Below are 20,609 nucleotides of genomic sequence, written 5' to 3' on the forward strand. Positions count from 1 at the left end.
GTAAATTAAACCTTGCTTCTTTTATGAAATATTGCAGTGTCCTGTCCTCTGCTCTTTTATTCCTCAACTCTGTTCCACCACTCGAGGCTGCATTCCTTTCGTTTACTAACGCTGACCGAGGAGGACTGTATGATAGTCAGGAGGAGGAGATGGTGGTAATGGTTTCAGCACTGGGGTGTGTTCTCTATCGGACAGTCAGCAGGTGGTGCATAGAAGTGAAATCATAGAGCTGGTTTGTATGCGTCATTGCTTGGAGAATCCGCAGAATTTGGAAAGAATAAGTCATTTTTACATGGGGGGTGGGGGACTAGCATGTCTAAATCTAAGGCATGTGATTATACTGAAATACAACTATTGTAAAACAAGGAGTTTCCAAGGTATAGTCAAAAGATTGCAGAGTGAAGTTGTATATATTTAAAATGTGCATAAGGACTGTGGGAGATTTTGTCTTTTTTTTTTTTTTTTTTTTTTTTTTTTTTTTTTTTTAAAAAGCAACTCCACCCAAATTATTTATTCGCAACCCCCTCCTCCAGTCCACGCCCTCTAGCCACGACTTAGTTCATCCTTGCCCTGAGTAGAGTGTTAGTGCTGCCCACATATTGCCAGGCATCCCTGGAAGAGGAGGTGTATTAAACTTAGAGAAGCAAGCAAGGAGAGAGAGAAAAAAAAAATCCTCGGTGTGGTGCGCCTGTGTGTCTGAGTGTTTGCCTTGGGTTTTTTCAGCAAGCAGATTGGGAACCCTTTCCAGATGATCTGAAGCTCATCTGAAATACATTAAACCCAGGAGAAGAACGATCCTCTAATTCAGCTGCGTTGACGCTCCACTGAGGGTTCCTATTTGCTGTTAGAGGTACACCCATACATGTAGCTGCAGCTCCCCAAGAGACTGTTTTCATCTCCTTAAGCCAAAATATTTTCCAGGCTCCAGAGGGCAAGATTGGAGAGCTGGAGGGAACTCCCTGAAGAAGCCTGCATAATAACTTGGTAAATACTCCTTTTAAACTTTAAATGTGGCAGTAATGATTGGCTTGCATTTTAACTGAAAATATGTAGCTGTAATTGTAAAGTAGAGGGAAAACTAAGCTTTGATTTGGTATATAATGAGTGCAACAATTTATAAAGTAGCTAAATAACTTTCTGTATAGGCTTCTGATATTTTTCACTCCCCTGATACTTGCTGCTCTTGCACATTTCAATGTTACTTTCCATGTTCCAGGTCCAAAATTTTGTTGCAATTCCGGTGTGCAAACCCACGAGGCATTTTCCTTCATCCTTAAACATTATAAACGGATCCCAAAGCCTAAACCAGCTTTTTGATTTTCACAGTGAGACCATAAATCCACGTTTACTCGTACAGCTTGGCCGCAGCAGAACTTTTGTATATAATGGCTACATTTAATGCCTCTCCATTAGATCTCCAGGGTTCGCCATTTTGACAAGAGGGCTTTCCACACTGGTCTTATGACATGTCAGGACTGTGATTACTGTTTTCCTCGGGGGGAGATTTTTTAATATCCTAGTTTAAATTGGATTTGCAAGAGAAGCTCTTCACAGATGAGCTAACATCTGTTGACATGTGTCTTGCCTATCTTCCTTAATGTCAGTCTCTTTCTATAATGAGTTATGCCTTTGACTCTTAATCCAGGGTTTCTGTTTATATAGACTGCTGTAAAAAGATAATTACTCAAGGGTTACATTTGTTTTTCCATGAGAACACTATCTCCTGAGATGTCTCCTTGTATGAGCAGTCTGTGCACGAATTACATGTTCCACTTAGGGGAACTGCAGCGGATAAAAGAATGTCTTACTCATTTCACTGTAAAGGCATGAGCTGTGCCTGAGCAAATCCTGATGCAGGGCTGGGTTTGCAAGTTTTCCAACATGAACACCAACTTTTTCCAGGCATCCACTGAAAATGCTTGGCAGACTGAGGGTGGGCTGAAGTTTGCTTTAGATTCCACATTGTTTCTCTAGAATGTGGCAGACTTTGATCAAGCACACACAGGTTTCTTTTGGGATGTGGAGTTATCTCTTTTTTTCTGTTTGATTAAACCTCTACCTGCCTCATTTTCTCCCTGCGTTTCAGGATCTAAAGGTTTCAGTGTGTTGACTCAAAGGAGAAACTCCCAACTTTAAACTAAACACCAGCCCTATCGTTTCTCTAAGTGTGTGCAGAGAAGGGCTCAAGGACAAGTGAGCAGCATTCGTATAAATACAGGAAACACCTGAAGGTTTTTCCAAGGCTTGGCCACAGGAAATATAACTCCAAGCAACTGATATAACTCTGACACTGATTTTTGCAAGAAGCTCTCTATCCTCTTGTCAATCAATATGTCACGCTGGGGGAGAAAGAATGTGAAGAAGGCGCCTGAGGTGATCCACACTGTGACAGAGGGACTGAAGTCCCTGTACCGCGAGAAACTGCTGCCTCTGGAGCAGTACTATGGATTCCATGACTTCCATTCTCCTAGTTTGGAGGATGCAGATTTTGACAATAAGCCTATGGTGCTAGTTGTTGGACAGTACTCCACTGGAAAAACAACATTCATCAAGTAAGACACTACAATGCTATGGTATACATTTGCCCATTCTTATATCTCCTGAGTATTTCTACTTTATTTAAGTGACAGCAAATATAAACAAACAAACAAAACAAAACAAACTACAAGCTTTTTGTCTGATTTACAGGTATCTGCTGGAGCAGGATATTCCTGGGAGCAGGATAGGTCCTGAACCCACCACTGACTGCTTCACTGCCATCATGCATGGGGACGTGGAGTCAGTCATCCCAGGGAATGCCCTTATTGTAGACCCTAACAAGCCTTTCCGCAAACTCAATCCATTTGGAAACACCTTTCTCAACAGGTGAGAATCTGGCTTTTATTCACAGTGCGTTGTGATTTTTTTCCCCACTAAGCGAGACAGTTACATTTTAGCATGAAATAGGCAGAACATGTGAGAGAACTCATGGAGGGAAAACAGAGAAGGAGATATTAAGATTACAGAGAGTGTTTTAGCTCTGGAATTTCAAGTGCTTGTGCCAAATTTCAGAGGAGGAGGCACTTGCCTTATTTGTGGAAAAATGGTGAAACAGAGCGATATCACCCAAGAGGGTGATGAAAGTTCATGTACTCAGGCAGGAACTGCAATGTATTAAAGTTGAAAACTGAGGTTAGTGGGGTCTACAGCCTCTTAGGGTAAAGAGAAACACAGAAGTCACAGACTGTGGAGGGACTGGAGAAACTGTAGGACAAACGTGACGTTTATTCCTGTCATGTTTACTGCCCAAGCTGATGTTTTTCCACTGTTGTTAGCCAAGGAAGAAGTTACGTCTTACAGTGAAGTGAGGTACTAGAGGCATAGCCACGCAGGCCAGAAGTGACAGGAACTTAGAGTGCTTCTGTTAATGGGCTCCATCATGACATTCTGGTGCAAGTTTTCCAAGCATGCGTTCCTGTCTCCCTCAGCAGGGTATGTTTGAGAATGTATTTGCGTCTCTCCTTTTGCGTTGACTTCCTGTTCTAGGAACCAGTGGGCTCGTTAAGCCCATAAGCTGCAGGAAGCAGTGGTGTTGTTCTAAGCCCCACATCGTTAGCAGGCCTTATTGTTTGATTCTGGCAGTAATGGTCATTTTCCTTCAGGAAGCCCAGAGCAAAAGAGGCCTGCTTGCACACAATGGCCTTCAGTGGGAGGGACAGGGTGTGTGGACAGAGTGGCTTTCAATCTGCTCCTGAGATCGCTCTGGCTTTTTTTGATAAGAATTGACTATTTCCACATAATTTAGACTCTTAAACAATCTTATGTCATTCTTTGTTTGCTGATGAATATGCTAGATTCCAGTGTGCCCAAATGCCTAACCAGGTTCTGGAGAGCATCAGCATTATTGACACACCAGGGATCCTGTCTGGTGCCAAACAGAGAGTGAGCCGAGGTGAGGGAAAAGGCAAAGGTGAGGAGAGGGCATGGGGGGCCTGCAGAGACACACGTCCTTGAACATCAGCTCACAAACTCATCTCCTTGGCACGCCTGGCTAACTCATGGGACCAGTATGCTCTGTTGCAATGACATTTGGCAGCAGAGATAAAAAAAAAAAACATCTCTGCAGTACACAGCAGCCATAAAATCATAATAAGGAACAGAAACAGTGCAGTCAATTCTGCGAGCACATCTGGAAGAATGTACTGTTGAGCATTAACTATCACAATCACCTCACACCATTTTGTTTTTTTCTAATTTAATATTCACTCATGCTCCAAGCAAACCATTATTCCAATCAATCTGCATGAGCAACTAACAAGTTTAAAGTGTCAGTATACCCAAATTATGAAAACATATTTCCTTGCTTACCGCTGGTGGTATTTAGCCATGTAAACAGTTTTGGTTTGATCACTAGAATTTTTTAAAATATTCATCTGCAAGATTTGCTTCTATATCCTAAGAGGATGGAAGTAAATAAGATGTTAAAAGAGAAGTCTCAGTTTCTCACTCAACAACAAATGGACTGGATTATTCAGAGATACTGAGATGCTCTTTTAAAAGTAGGCTACTACTTTTTTTTTTTTTATCAGTTCTTGTGCTGTGTGTACCACAGTTCAGTTATCAAAAATTTAGAGATGCTTTCTTAAAACCAAAAAAGATAAAAACCAAAACTATCTATGTGGCCATCCCACAAAAAGTATGTGGAATGTGTTTTCTTTGGGGGGATTTTGATGAACTTATGATTTAGTAGAATCATGTTGATACAGATCAACCAGTGCCTGAAAAAATATTAACTAATTTATTAGACTTTCACTTTCATACATTAAGTCAAAGAATTCTTTTTCATTATGTCTTGCACAAAAATGAAGCCTCTGTGACCAGAAATTCAGTCTTTGGGATTTTACAGATTATAATCTTTAGGGTTTGTGTCTGTGTCGACCTTCTTCCCTCTCCTGACCCTTGTTTGTTCAATGCATACTCCACATTTAGGTCTACGGATGAATCAGTGATTGCATCTTTTTTGTTTAAACAGGGTATGACTTCCCAGCTGTACTGCGCTGGTTTGCAGAACGTGTGGACCGCATCGTCCTGCTGTTTGATGCTCACAAGCTAGAGATATCCGATGAGTTCTCTGAGGCCATCGGTGCCCTGAAAGGCAACGAAGACAAACTGCGTGTGGTGCTAAACAAAGCAGACATGGTGGGCACCCAGCAGCTGATGCGAGTGTATGGTGCCCTGATGTGGTCCCTGGGGAAGGTATTTGGCACTCCAGAGGTTCTACGTGTCTATATCGGCTCCTTCTGGGCAGAGCCATTGCTGGTAAACGACAACCGTAAGTTGTTTGAGCTGGAGGAGGAGGATCTCTTTGCTGATATTCAAAACCTTCCTCGAAATGCAGCCATACGCAAACTCAATGATCTGGTCAAGAGAGCCCGTCTGGTTAGGGTGAGCGAGTTGCATATTTGTTCACGTCTCAGCATGTTTTCATTAAATGATTATTCAGAAAGTCATATTGGTGCACTCTGTGTGTTTTATTTCTCGAAATCCTAGGTCCACGCCCACATCATCAGCCACCTGAAGCAGGAGATGCGTTCTGTCTTCAGGAAGGATAATAAAAAGAAGAATCTGATCTATCAGCTACCAGTTATTTTCTCCAAGATCCAGCTTCAGCACAACATTTCTGCTGGAGACTTTCCAGACTGTGCTAAGATGCAGGTTTGTTTGAAACACTGGCTTTGTTTACAAGCAACTTCTGTTAACTTGTGGTTACAACAGGAAAGTTTATTCTAATGTAACTATTAATCTAAGGACTAACACATTATTCTCATTTTTAAAGGAACAACTGATGGTTCATGATTTCACCAAGTTCAAATCCTTGAAGCCTAATCTGATGGCATCCTTGGATGAGTTGCTCTCCAGTGACATTGCCAAACTGATGCCCCTCCTGAGGCAAGAGGAGCTGGAAGCAGGTGATCAACCAGGTGTGCAGGGTGGTGCCTTCTTGGGGACCCGTGCTGGACCTTTCTCAGAAGGTGACCCCTTTGTTGAGGAAAATGGAGAGGGTTGTGAGGAGGAGGAAGATTGGGTGGTGACCAAAGACAAGCCCAAATATGATGAAATCTTCTACAACCTTGCTCCCAACGAGGGGAAACTAAGCGGCACCAAGGCAAAGGACTGGATGGTGAGCTCCCGCCTGCCCAACTCTGTTCTGGGTCGCATCTGGAAACTCTCAGATGTCGATCGTGATGGCATGTTGGATGATGAAGAATTTGCCCTGGCCAGCCACCTAATTGAGGTCAAGCTGGAGGGTCATGGTCTTCCCCCTGAGCTTCCCAACCGTCTGATCCCACCCTCCAAACGTAGGCAGAAAGGCTCTGATGCATAGACCATCTACTGGCTGTCACACCTATGCTACTGTTGTATTTGCTCTTATTTTCCTGCAGACCCAAATCTAAACGTTGCATGTTAGGTATGCAACGTTTCCTCTGAGAATGATTATAATCTTGCACAATGAACATGCTGTATTTAAATATAAGTTGACAAACAAGGGCTTTCAGAAAAGGATTGTGTATAAGTCAAAGGATCTGTTTGCTTCTTCCCTTTGACTCCTCAAAGTTGGCTTTTTTATGATGAATATATATTTGCTGAGCAGAAATGAAAGGCTGAGTCTAAGTGAGCAAAAATCTGCATGTACTTTTAAAAACTCCAGAGCAATTTTATTCTTAAAAAAAAAAACACCTTTTTTGACATTTTAACATTCCTTCAGTGTCTAGATATTAGAGATTATTTGTAGGAATATGCCTTTTTTCACATGTGATCAGTCCAGTGAAGCATCATTTAGAAATTTATTTTCAACTTATTTTGTTGTGTTTTCAGCATTTTCTTCTCCATGTAACAGAACAATCATGTACAAATCTAAAAATCTGAATGCATTTCACTCTGATGCTTTACATGTCACATTTTTGTGCTGAATTTATACATTATTTTGTAAATTGTCGCTGTTTACGTTGTATGTGCAGGATCAGGATCTGCGTTGCATAAAAGAACATTACATTCTCAACTAGACTGAATGAATGCCATGTTACTGACTACTGTACACAGCTCTGCCAACTGTTCTTATGTTAACAACCATTGTAACCAAATAAAACTACCTGACTGTGTCTAGTGTCTTTGGTTATTCTTTCATACAAGCAAAAACTTTTGTACAACTTGAAAAGGTTTTTAAACTTAGTTATCAAAATGCCTACAATCTGAAAATAAATAACCTAAAATGGAAGTAATAGCTATGGGGGTTTGATTTGACTCTTTTTCAACAACATTTTGTGTTTTATCAAGCTCACTTGGTCTCTCAGTGACAGACCACATAAACAGTGACTCACAGTCTCCTCTGCCAAGTCCCCATACCACCATTTTCCGAGGCTCTTTCCCTTGTCGTTCCCACCATCTGAAGCCTTTTTTCTGCCCCTCATTCTCTTGCACATACACATGCAGTCTATTTGTACCCCTTCATCCCAGTTTAGTTCTATGTTCGCATTCACATTAGCCTCCCAGCACACAGTGTTTGGTTTTGGTGTAAACTATGTGGTATGAGCGTGAATGTGTCCTGTGTAGAGCTGCGTATTTCACATAAGAGTTTCAGGCTTTCCTAAAGAAGGAGTGGCCTCCCCGCCTTCTTTTTCCACTCCTCCATGGAAAGAAACACAAATGAGAAACAGAGGCAATGCAGCCCTTTCCTCGCAGCTCTCCAGCTTACAGTGACTCACATGTGAAGAATGTGGTGGGCTGGACTGGGAGTTATTAATATCTCCTTTCCTAGGGTCTGCTAACTTTCCTCAGGATCTAAACATTGTACCTTTATGAAAGAACTTAAAATTCCCCTTTTGGACTGTTCCCGAGTGAGCCCTGCTGTTTACCACACCCTCTTCTATGTATCTGAGAGAAAAAGTGTGAGGTGATGTGTGTGGAAAAAACAGCTAAATCATCATAAAGACATGCAGTTTCTTGACTAAAAATGCTCTCCTTGTATATTATTAAGTCACAGCTATCAACACCTTCTTAGAGAGTAAAAAAAAAAAAATCCCAATAGCAGTTTGAACAGTGCTTGTCTGTTATGTAAATAGTTATTCTGGGTCATAAACCATCTCAAATATTTGGTATTCAAATCAAGCTACCACTGCAACCCTGCAAGCAGCCTAAATTACAGTTGATGACCCCAGCGACGACAAAGATCCCCAACAATGAAGCTTACTCAACAAAACTGGGGTCTCCTTATACGTCACTGATTGTTTATGTGGGGAATTCCTCACTAGGAAACCTGTGGTGGAAGAAAAACTGAGGCCGTCAGCTCTGGAGATGGGGTGACACCTGGTGGATACAGGATTCTTGGCAATCTTATGCTGAAATTGTTCACTGGAGTTCCCAGCTGTAGATGGCAGACTGGAGGCATGCAGCTGTGCACATTGAAGGACATGTTCAGACACGGGAGAAAAAGTGAATCCCTAGTGTGTAGGAAGCCCTACTTGAATTTTAACATTGTTTACAATTTTGGCTTGCAATGTTTATTAAGACAATAACCAAGACAAAACAAATAATTTCCTGCCTTCTGTTTAGGAGTTATGCTCTTGCTGTGTCTCTTACTGGGGGCATGCTATGTATTGCATCTATGCTAAACATCCATATCAAACCAAACACTCACATGATTTTAGCCTCCTTTAGAAGTTCAAACATCTTGCCAGGACGTGGAATATTTAGTTCAGTTCACATTTGTTTGTTTTTTCGCAGTTAAATTACTAACTGGGACTTTCGTTGTGATGTTTGCATCTTCCCCCTGTTTACACAGGTTTTCTCCAAGTACTCTGGCAAATACAGCAACCAGCAGCTGTGAACGTGTCAGTTAATGCATGTCAATATAAAACTGTTAACTTGGATTTGTCTCTTAATATTTCTGCTTTTTGTAGCTATCCTACATTGAGACACAAACAAGTTTAATAATTTCAAGTTCATTTATTTATTTTTATGCAAAAAGGTGAGCAAACAAAATTGAAAACAGCTGTATAAGGTTAGTTTAGCACAAATTACTTTTAATTTTTCCTGCCTATACACGGGACATTAAACTGAGTATGTTAGTGATTCAATCATTAACATGTCAAAAATATTGATGTAGAAATATACAACTTTTTGTAAGAGAAAATCCAACCTTTTGTATTTCTGTATTCTGTATTAAGGAAAAACATTTAGTATGAAAGGTAAAGTTACACTAGCACATATAAGATATAGCATATAAGAAGATAGCACAACCACTTAGAGCTCAAGAACTCATTACAGCTTCTTATCAAATGTCAGAAAAACGGAAATGTAATAACGGTGCATTCCATGGAAAATTTGAAATATTTTCCCAACTATACAGAAAAAAAACTAGCATTTTTCTGCAGTGCTTAGAAACTAAAATGATTTTTGATGTCTTTGATCTGCTTCATCATGTCACCAATTTGCTGTCCTTGTTCTTTGAGGACATCCTGAACAACCTTCTTCTGGGGAGCGTTGAGGGAAACTGTTGCCCTAGTTCCGGGCATATCCTTGCCCACTTGTGTCTTCTGGTACTCCATCTTCATGTTCACCTGTCTGATGCAGTTTTCCAGGTGTTTCAGTTGATCATTGATGGTCTGCAGCTCCTTCTTCATTTCCTTTTCACTGTTTGACAGTATGGGTAGCTGGCTTTGCAGGCTACACAACACTTTCTTAACCCTGTTCATAATGGTTTCTTGGCGATACTTTGCATCTTCGTATTTATCAGCCAACCTTTCTGCTGCTTCTCTCAAACTCTTCCTCTCCTCCCTGCACAGAGACAAATCCTCCAGCTGCTTGTTCTTCTGGCCTGTCAGGAGTTTCACCCTCCTCTGCATCTCTTCACGAGCCATGTCCTGCTTGAGAATGTACTCCTCGCGGAACACCTGTGTGGCTCTGCTGAGGAGCTCCAGACACTCTGGAGGTGGTGGTGATGTGTCCTTGTCTCCAGCTTTAAGTACAAGAGGATTGGTGGAGCTCCGTGCCAGGATGTTGCGAATGTGCTGCTCAAAGGAGTCTTCGGCCAGCCCACGCAGAGGGGAGCTGGCAGAGCCCAGACCTGGGTGGGAGCAAAGCAGGGGAGGGGAAGGAGGGCGAATGGAGCTCAGAAGGGGTAACAGAATGCACTCGTAAGTGCTGGTGATGCAGATCATGGTGGCGCCCAAGGCAAGGTCAGACACAATCAAAAAACCACGAATTGGAGCCGACTGACTGGTCAGGAGCGGTCTGGTGCAAAGAATGTGCTCTACAATGCAGCGCTTCTCAGCAGCCAGCTCCTGGAGACTGTCCTTATCCTCCTCATCTGATTTAAGGAACCTCTGCAGCTTGTTGACCCAGATTAGCCCCACGCTGTGCACTCCTGCTTCATGGGTGCAATGATACCGGTGCTGACAGAGAGGGTCTCTGTGCAGTTTGATTGGACAGGTGAAATCAAACTCTTGCGGCTCCTCGTCCTCTCCCGTTGCCACTTTAAGTATGAGCTCTAGCTCAACACACTCAAACACATAAAGAGCTGGCACTGTCTCTGTGCCTCGGATCCACTTTTCCACTGCCCCCGTGTCATCCTCTTCTTCAGACTCCAGCACGACACAGTGATACAGTGTGCCAGTTTCTGTGGCGATGACCAAGATACTCGGAACACATGGCAGGCACAGAATGGCACAAGCATCATAGCCATAGTTATCCTCTGCTGCTGGATACATGGGGAGAGGTCCAACGGGTTTACTCAGACTTATACCGTTTACCTGGCTCGTGTAGTTCACATAGGTCTCCCCATTTTCGTAAAGAATATAGAGAGGGTAGACCAGCTGGTCTTTGGAGACCTGTCCTGCCAGCTGCCGAGGAGGGGATGAAATCGGCCCAAAGTCAAACGCCACTGCTATCTCTCCCAGAGAAGCTGCGTACGAATGCACCGGAGGGTCGAGGCTGCTCTCGTCTTCTGACTGCGACACTGGCAGGATTTTGGCCGGTGTCTGCGGAGACTTCAAGCTGTAAAATCTGATCGTGTTGTCTGAAGTGAGCAGCACCATATGTGGCTCGTCAGTCTCGCTAGGGTACCAAGCAGCCTGTCGCAGACTGACCGACGGTGAGCTGGTGAAGAAGCGCTCCGCCACCGGGATGGTCTTGCAGTTGATTTTGCTGCGTCCGCCTTCAAACTCGGACCTCTTGCCCCACCGCAGAGGAAGCTCCAGGACCGAGACGCCTCGTTGACCGACCAGCGCGACATGGTGCTGTGTCGGGCTCACCAGCACCTGGCACACTTCAAAGAGCGGCGGGTTGATGCACAGCAAGGTCTGATACTTCCCGCTACCGGAGCTCTCCTCTGAGTTTAAGTGCCGCAGGTTGGTTGTGTAAAACACGCGGTCTGAATCGTCCCACACGAACAAATCCGCTCCCAAACAAAACGTGAGGTTCTTAGCGATCCCTCTTTCACTCGAGGTGCACTCCAAATCCAACTTCTCGCGTATTATTTTGAATATCGTGTGATTCGGTAAGTCATTGAGCCACCGTTCTGAATTGAGTGCCGCCATCTTGATCAACTGTCTGATTTCTGAAGGAAGCAGTAACGTGTTTTGGGTTTTTTCACGACAGTCATTTAACGTGTTACGGTGGCCGGTGTCGTATATTTTGCAGAATCACCATGGCGCTGAAAGAGACCGCTGGGCTGTATGAGACACTTAAAGCGGAGTGGAACAAGAAAAATCCAAACCTAAACAAATGTGGAGACCTTCTGAGCAAGCTTAAGGTAAAGTCGCACATTTGCTTGTCCAGGGTTGATTGTAGGAAGGAAGTCTTTCTATTTGTAAACGTTAGCACTGTTAGCAAACAGATTGCTAACTTACGCTAGCCCAGCTAACGCTGTACGTTAACGTCAGTAACTGGATAAACACCGATAATTAAATTAATTTTGGTTGAATAGTGTAGAGTTTTCACTTGCTAACTACAAACCAATGTTTGGAGAGGGATCGAACAATATCATCATTTTAGGATAATGATGAAACAAATGATTAACTTAGTCAATGAAAGCTAACGTCACTGTACCTTTCGTTAGCTCAGTTTTCTGTTTGGCAAGTTTAAGCCGAGTTGAAAGAGGTATCACTAAAAAGAAGAACCTTTTTTTCTTTGCTTTTTTTTTTTAAAGTGACTCGTGATAAGGACATCAGCAAAGATGTTTTTCGTATTCAAAAATTGTTCGTATATACAACCAGTTTTGCAAGGCAAAGTCAGTCAAATCTGTTATATTTCTATTAAGAAGCAACCATTATGAAAGTTATATTAGCCTATATATAAAATACACCTATTCAATTCAATCAATTCCACGTTTGGTACAGCCACTTGGAGATAAAGAGCTCATTGCAGCTTCTTGTTAAATGACAAAAAATACAAATGTAATAACCAAGTGCATTCCAAGGGGAATCTGAAACGTCCCCCCTAACTATACACAACTAGCATTCTCTTCAATGCTTAAAAACAAAAAGGGTTCTTGATATCTTTGGTTTGGTTCATCATGTCACCAGTTTGCTGTCCTTGCTGTACTAAGGACATCCTATTGGACAACTGCCTTCTGGTGGGTATAAATGATAATGTTGGGGAAATTTCACATTCACAAAACAAGGTGGACCATCTCCAAGTCAAGCTTTATTCATTTTTTAAATTAGGAACTATTACTATTACAACACGGCACTATAGTTAAGATCTTGAAAAGGGAAAAAAACTGTTACAATAAAATATAACTTTGATAAATTAGATTGTTAATGCTTGTTACAGCTTTTTCCTCTGTATCTTGTGTTCTTCCTTGTTTCTTCCTTTTTTCTTGTGATATAACCCTGGCATTGAGATGCTCTGTATATGTAATTGTTATTTTTTTAAAACAGAGTTTGACTGAGAAACGAAGGAAAAAAGTTTCAACAGGAGTCTGACATCAAAATAAATGTTTTATAAGGTTGTCTAGGTTGTTAGAACTCAATGAAAACCAACTTTGGGGTTTGTTCTGTTACAAATGATGTGTTGTAATTTAGATTTACATTGTTACATTTATCTTTTCTTTTTAAACAGATTTCATTGTTGGATCTGAACTTTTTACCTACCAGTGGATCCTCTCTCACCAAGCAGCAGCTCATTTTAGCTCGTGAGTACCTGCAAATCAAGCTGCCACAAGTTAACACAACAGCTTTTTAAGTTACTTGCAAAATAATTTCTAAGTACAATTTATGTTTGTATTTTAGGTGATGTACTTGAAATAGGAGCCTTATGGAGCATCCTCAAGAAGGACATCCCATCCTTTGAGCGATACATGGCCCAGCTAAAATGTTACTACTTTGATTACAAGTAAATGCCACTTTCTCTTAGAGAATTTGTTGCCCAAGATTGAGGTCTTTTTGTAACTGAAGTAATTATTTACATCTTTTTCTTTTTTAGGGAAGAGCTGCCTGAAGCTGCTTACATGCATCAGTTACTTGGACTGAACCTGCTCTTCCTGCTTTCGCAGAATCGCGTGTCTGAGTTTCACACAGAACTCGAAAGATTGAGTGCTAGAGATATTCAGACCAACGTGTACATCAGACACCCAGTGTCTCTAGAGCAGGTGCTATAGCTTACTTATGGACAATACCTGATTTTGATTTGGATGATTTTTATTGTGTAATATCAGGTGTTAAAGAAAAAAAAAATTTGTGTGTCCAATTGGAAATTTGTACCCGTAAATTGCTCAAAATTAGTGATATATATATGCATGCATGCTAGCATTAGTGTTAACTTGAAATTATAGAAGCTACATTTGTAAAATAGTTTTGATCCTATAATAGATGTTGCATCAGAGGGTTATGTTTGACTGCTATTTGCAGTAATTCCTTTATATGCTTCACTAAGATTTAATAGATTGCTTTTGGCCTGAGGTAGATTGATGTGTGCTCTGATATTTTATACCCATTATGTATTTAAAGGTATATATATTAATTTACACAAACTAAATATTTATTTGGACAAATGCTTGGCTTATTGGAGTTTTACTTATACACAATAATTTAAGTCCTGTTATAGTAACTTTGATGTAAATGCAATCTTAATATTTTATTCTCTCTCTGCTAATTTCAGTACTTGATGGAGGGAAGCTACAACAAAGTATTCCTAGCCAAAGGCAACATCCCTGCTGAGAGCTACACCTTTTTTATAGATATTCTTCTGGACACAATTCGGTAAGGACCATAATGATTTCTATGCCTTTTACACATTCTGCATTCGTTGTGAATTTTAAAATATTTATCAGTAGCCTACAACCACATAACAACAGTTAGGTGTGCAAAAGCTATTTTAATCCATTTTACATAGTTGCAGTGAATAGTGTAAAGACAACTCAACACAACAAACACAATGATTTATTTTACTCTCATAGTTGTACCAATACTTTAACCTGAGCAAATGTGAAATAGATGGCAGTTTAAACACCTTTTTAAACAATATCTTTCCTGTCTTTGTCTAATTTTTAATGTTTTCTTGATTTGTACTGTGAACTCTGGGGGGAAAAACAACTTCATTTCACTGTGTTGTGCCATAATAATGTAGAAATGTATAAAACGTCATTAAAAATACAACTCTGTCCTTTGAAGATGACTTTAACTAAAGCTGACCTTTTCAATTGCAGCGACGAGATTGCAGGTTGCATAGAGAAGGCGTATGAGCAGATCCAGTTCAGTGAAGCTACCCGTGTGCTTTTCTTCAGTTCCCCCAAAAAGATGACAGATTATGCCAAGAAGGTAAGTCTGTTTTCATTTGGGAATCAAGCCTGTAGTCAAATCCAGATATTATGAGGAGGAGACATTAGATTCCTGCTGTGATAACATGATTTAAAGAAATTAAGTTCCTGCTTAACTCTGTTGCTTCTGCTTATGCAAATGCTTATTAAGATTTATTAGGTAAACACTGGCTGTCAGGTGGCCTTGGTGCCTGAAATATTTATGTAAAGTCTAAGTTGGTTCTTAATCAACGTGTTATGTTGTAGATGTCATTATGATTGGATATAGGAAGGGGAGTTGTCAGAAACTGGCTTGTTAATATACAGGAAAATGTCCCTCCAGATGTTAGATAAAATTTGTGCATAGGCAGAACCTGAAAAATAAGTAATATTCATAACATCAGATGGAAAAGATACATTTTACTGTTTGTTTTCAGATGTTCCTTAACAAGTTGTCTATAATTAAAATAAAAATCCTTCCTAGATTATTGCATGTAATAAGTCAAATAACTACATAAGCAATCTGTAACTGTTGATTTTCATTTTATTTTTTATTTGTTTAAATGAATACATTTTCCCCCATTTCAGAGAGGATGGAATTTGAGTGCAGATGGCTATTACTCTTTCACCAATCAGCAACAGCGGACAGAAGAGGTGAACATCCCTTCTACTGAGCTGGCACAACAGGTCATCGAATACGCACGACAGCTGGAAATGATTGTGTAATCCGCCCCCAGGAACACACTCAACCATGTACAGATGCACTCAGACAAACACGCCACTGGTCCAGTATACATCCAGTCAGCTCAAACACAGTTTCACTAAGGGATATGACTTCCTTTATTGCCAGAGTGGTTTATTTGTTTCCTATGCCTCACAAATCAACTGGCATCCATTATTCCTGTTTTCCCAAATCTACCTGGAAGTCTGACAGATTGGTTTTTATTTTAATACAAAACCCCCCACTGAAAATATCACCTTTGGTCTAATTAGCAGTTGCTATATAAATATCTATATTGCAGACATGTGAGAGTCTGAGTGTTTAAAGCCGGTTCTTTTATTCAAAATACCATCTGTCCAACGTTAAACTTTAGTTTTCTTTAGTCATTCCCAGATATTTCTTTTAAACACTGGGTCTCTTCTTTTTCAACTGTAAGAAAATTTAAAGTCATCACCCTAATTTTGGTATTCAGTGTCAAACAACTGTCAATAAACTCACCATTTTTTTCCCTGAACTTCAAATTCTTTTTGTATCAAAGTTTTCTCTCCTGGGTAGAACAAAAATAAATGTATTGCCCTTGCCTTGTATCTAAAATTGCCACTGAAGTTTGTGTTTGACTCTTCCTCACTAGACATTTTGTAAACACATTGATCTACAATAAATGATTCATAAAACAAACTTTTTGCATGTTAGTGTTGTGTTCTTTATACATTTCTAACTTTCCCCAGAATTAAGCCACTGATAGCAGCTCAATAGTAATGCCTTCTTTCATTGGTCAGTGTCTTTTCTAGTCTCTTTCAATGTTGAGTAAGCTGGATGCAGCTGGTGCATTTGGAAGTGGAATCAAAAATAGAATTACTGATTATTAACCAATGGTACAAAGGAAAATAGAAGGAAGGGTAAAATGCTTGAACTTTCATCTTAAGGGTAAGATTGGGTCCTAGTTACGATCACATAGTTATTCAGATTTTATTAATGATAGCCAGATTCCTTATGTTGAACGTATACTATACCATACCATACCACATGTCTCCTGTGCACTTCTTTTTCTTTGGGTGCTAAGCATGTTTTGGTTATTCTGACATGCCAGAGGTGGTGTTGGATATCTGACTTCAGAGCACCCAGCAACTGGTGATGATGCAATTGAAATAAATATCCATTCAGTTATTCATTATCCCTTTCTGCAATTATGAAAAAAGATTTAAAACAGACTATTTTTCTTTTATTTGTGGTATGTTGTTTTAGTTTCATTGTACAACTCCTTTAATCTACGATTGTTGGGTTTTTTTGGTTGCTTGTTTTTAAGAGATGTGAATTGCACTTGGAGCTGATGCAGCTTGTGGGATTTGTGTTACTGGGTCACAGTCTTGTGAATCTTTTCATTGCTTCAGAGGGGCAAACTAAATGGTAAATGGCCTGTATTTGTATAGCGCTTTACACAACCAGTCATCCACCCATACATTCACACGCTGGTGATGGCAAGCTACATTGTAGCCACAGCCACTCTGGGGCGCACTGACAGGCGAGGCTGCCGGACACTGGCACCACCGGGCCCTCTGACCACCACCAGTAGGCAACGGGTGAAATGTCTTGCCCAAGGACACAACGACCGAGACTGTCCAAGCCGGGACTCAAACCGGCAACCTTCTGATAACAAGGCAAACTCCCAACTCTTGAGCCACAATCGCTCAGGAATTGAGTCCATCAATCTGTGTATTGTTTCACTGCCATTGCTGGGTTTCATTTGATTTATACTTATTTTCCTGATTGTATTAATTTGTAGGCCATTTAAGCAAATTAAGGTGTTATGTGGCCAGGTAGAGGTTTGTAAGAGCATTGTGAATAAGATATGTAAGTTTTGAATCATTAGTAATATTTTGTGTATTCAAATAACCTTAAAATGACAGATTAACCAAAAAACAAAACAAAAATAAACTGGTTTCACGGTGGAAGTTTAGTTTTTTGAGTACTTGGATGTGTAATGACGCTGCCATGTTTTGTCATTGCCTTACACTTACCGGCCACTTTTTAAGTTACACCGGTTTGAATGATTCGACATTTGTATTAACAATCAATCTGTTCAATCCTTTAGGCATGGTTAAGATGACTTGCTGAAGTTCAAAATGAGCATCAGTATGGGGAGGAAAGGTGATTTAACTCACCTTTAATTAACTTGAGTGGTTAGGTATGGTTCTTGCTGTTGGTGAGTGTCTTAGAAACTGCTGATCTACTGGGAAATTCTCACATCCATCTCCTGGTCACAGGAAAATGGCAAGACTCCTTCAAACTGTGAAGAAAGGAAACATTTTTTTAAGGAAGGAAACAGTAACTAAAATAACCAGTTGCAACCAAGGTATGCGAAACAGCAAATGGGCTACAGCAGTAGAAGACCACACAGGGTACCACTTTGGTCAGCTAAGAACGAAACGGTTCTAATTCCACAAGTCGCCAATAGGATAATCCAAGAGTCAAAAAATATTTTGTGGTCTGATGAGTCTCAATTTCTGCTGCAACATTTGGGGTCAGAATTTAGCATAAAGGACATGAAGTGTGGATTCATCCTGCATTGAATCAGTAGCTTAGACTGCTTCTAGTGGTTTAATAGTGTGGGTGATATCTTCTTGACACACCTTGGCCCCTTTAGTACCAACTGAACATCTTTCAAACACTATAGTCGGTCTTAATATTGTTGCTGTCCACCTCTTTGTTACTAAAGTGTGCCCATCTTAGCTGCTTTCACGAGCTTAAAATATATCACATTGGTTTGCTGACCATATCAATGTCAGGTTCACTGTGTTGAAATGAACTCCACAGTCACCTGACCTCAATCCAACAGAGAATCTTTGAGAAGTGGTGGAAAAGGGAGATCTACATGATGCATATTGCATCTGATAAAACTGCAATGCTATTCCATGAATGAATTAAAGTGAAATTGTGGTGTGCCTCCAAACACATAGAGATCATGACATGGTGCTGGACGTAGTTTGGAAAAATGCAGTATGTGATATAGCATATAGTTAGGGCTGGATCAGGTGACCCTGAATCCTCCCTTAGTTATGCTGCAATAGACGTAGGCTGCCAGGGGATTCCCATGATGCATTGAGTTTTTCCTTTCCAGTCACCTTTCTCACTCACTATGTGTTAATAGACCTCTCTGCATTGAATTGTACCTGCTATTAATCTCTGTCTCTCTTCCACAGCATGTATTTATCCTGTTTTCCTTCTCTCAGCCCAACCGGTTGCAGCAGATGGCCCCGCCCCTCCCTGAGCCTGGTTCTGCCGGAAGTTTCTTCCTGTTAAAAGGGAGTTTTTCCTCCCCACTGTCGCCATAGTGCTCGCTCATAGGAGGTCATATGATTGTTGGTTTTTTCTCTGTATCTATTATTGTAGGATCTACTTTACAATATAAAGCGCCTTGAGGCGACTGTTGTTGTGATTTGGCGCTGTATAAATTAAATTGAATTGAATTGATCCATCCCCCCCCCCAAAAAAAAAATTTATAATATCTTAAATACCTGTCTCTGCACTGTTAATACCTGACATTTTGGCGAATAACGAGCTCATATTGTTGTTGTTGTTAGTAGTAGGTTATTGTTACTAAAATTAGTAAATTATGTCAAGGTTTAACATTAAATATGTTTTGGGTTAGCCTTCATGAAATATTTTTTCTAAACTAACTTAAAAGTGATGAAGACACATAAAACATAGATTCGTTTGTGATTGCGTCTGAGCCGTTTATTAAGGGACTGTCCGTGGTGCTGAAAACTAACCTTGGGTATTTAAACACAACATCTTCTACAGAACTACAAGAGCGAGACAGACCACTATCACCAAGAGAGTTGGCTTAAAGGGATTAGTTTGGTTACTCTAATAGTGTAAGTCCTTTATCTTGTAAAGTGCCGTGAGATTATGTTTTTTGCATTTAAAAGAATTGTACATGTTAAAGTTGTGAGAACCTGTGTGTTTAAATCAGGTTATTTTTCTGATGTAACATAACTGAGCTTCAGGGATGAATGAAAAAGTAATCTCTTTCTCAACTTAAGAAAAAATTTCTTTTCACGCTTGATTTCCAAGAATCTCCATTGTCTGGTATGTTGTTGTTAATTCACACTTACTTTTTTTCTTTTAAATTAAAATGCTAAATGGATTAGAGGGACTGAACGGACAGTAGAAAGTTAATTTATAATAAGTGAATTTGATGGACATGGAATAGGCTCACGCTATAATTTTCATTAAAGAGACATTAAAAACACGTGGCAGCAATGCCTATCATTGCCGCTTTACATTACAGTTCTCATTGTGGTATTTCTGCTTTAACTCAAAGCAGTCCAAGGACATTGTGAAGAATTGCAGGAATTTTAACGGAAAGAGACAAAACATAGCTGGGCTACTTTTCTCAAACGTCGTGAGAAAGCAGTCTTTATGAATAGCTACAGTGCAGCATAATTTTTACAAGTGCATTTGGTGTATTTATGGCCTTAGAGTTGAAAACTAAAATGATTAGTGGCCAGAGTGTCATCTATTCACATGGGGTAAATTGTACATTAAAAAATATGGATATTATGTAACTTATAGGAACATCCATAGTGATATATATTTTTTTCCAAGTTCAAACAGTAGGCTGGTATATTTATGGCAGAAGAAAGTAATAAATTACCACAAAATAAAAGGTTGTCACAGTGCCATTGATACACAGTGTTATGTGCCAGTAGCAAACTTTTTTTCCCTGTAGTAAACAGTGACATATATATATATATATGTATATATATATATACACTGGCTTATACTAAAATAGTAAATATGCATTCTAATTTTATTTTACCTGCATTTATTTCTCTTAGAAAACACTAGCGGTAAATATACGGCCTATATGAATAGCCGCAGTGAGGTAGTATACAGTATATTCGTTGTTTAAAAAGTAACAAAAATGGTCATAAAGTAAAAAGTCACCAGAGTGTATTGAAACACAGCGTTTAACCCCAAATGCCTTCACATTGGGGATGTACCATTTCATTACGCTAAGGTGAATTGCTGTCCATGGTGCTGAAACCTTTGTGGATTCGCCCAAACTATGGACCTTGTAGTGGACTAAATAGTATTTTTGCCCTGCTTTTG

At 40.1% G+C, this 20,609-nt stretch overlaps 3 protein-coding genes across 3 annotated transcripts; 2 read left to right on the forward strand and 1 right to left on the reverse strand.

Annotated features, from left to right (window-relative positions):
- Nucleotides 1–565: 565 nt before the first annotated feature.
- Nucleotides 566–7,139, forward strand: ehd2b (EH-domain containing 2b). Its single transcript, XM_080888563.1, has 8 exons — nucleotides 566–850; nucleotides 922–984; nucleotides 2,087–2,552; nucleotides 2,689–2,865; nucleotides 3,834–3,931; nucleotides 5,012–5,424; nucleotides 5,530–5,694; nucleotides 5,816–7,139. Exons 3-8 carry the CDS (start codon nucleotides 2,332–2,334, stop codon nucleotides 6,362–6,364), a joined length of 1,623 nt encoding a protein of 540 aa, XP_080744689.1. The 5' UTR covers nucleotides 566–850; nucleotides 922–984; nucleotides 2,087–2,331; the 3' UTR covers nucleotides 6,365–7,139.
- Nucleotides 7,140–8,973: 1,834 nt separating this feature from the next.
- On the reverse strand, nucleotides 8,974–11,604 carry nup88 (nucleoporin 88). The gene has a single exon (XM_080888254.1). The coding sequence runs from the start codon at nucleotides 11,571–11,573 to the stop codon at nucleotides 9,414–9,416; it is 2,160 nt and encodes a 719-aa protein (XP_080744380.1). The 5' UTR covers nucleotides 11,574–11,604; the 3' UTR covers nucleotides 8,974–9,413.
- Nucleotides 11,413–16,172, forward strand: psmd8 (proteasome 26S subunit, non-ATPase 8). Its single transcript, XM_080888255.1, has 8 exons — nucleotides 11,413–11,533; nucleotides 11,677–11,788; nucleotides 13,099–13,171; nucleotides 13,269–13,371; nucleotides 13,462–13,627; nucleotides 14,137–14,237; nucleotides 14,684–14,795; nucleotides 15,362–16,172. The coding sequence occupies exons 2-8, from the start codon at nucleotides 11,684–11,686 to the stop codon at nucleotides 15,497–15,499; spliced, it is 798 nt and encodes a 265-aa protein (XP_080744381.1). The 5' UTR covers nucleotides 11,413–11,533; nucleotides 11,677–11,683; the 3' UTR covers nucleotides 15,500–16,172.
- Nucleotides 16,173–20,609: the final 4,437 nt, after the last annotated feature.

This window comes from Rhamphochromis sp. 'chilingali', assembly GCF_963969265.1.
Source record: "Rhamphochromis sp. 'chilingali' genome assembly, chromosome: 8".
NCBI lineage: Eukaryota > Metazoa > Chordata > Actinopteri > Cichliformes > Cichlidae > Rhamphochromis > Rhamphochromis sp. 'chilingali'.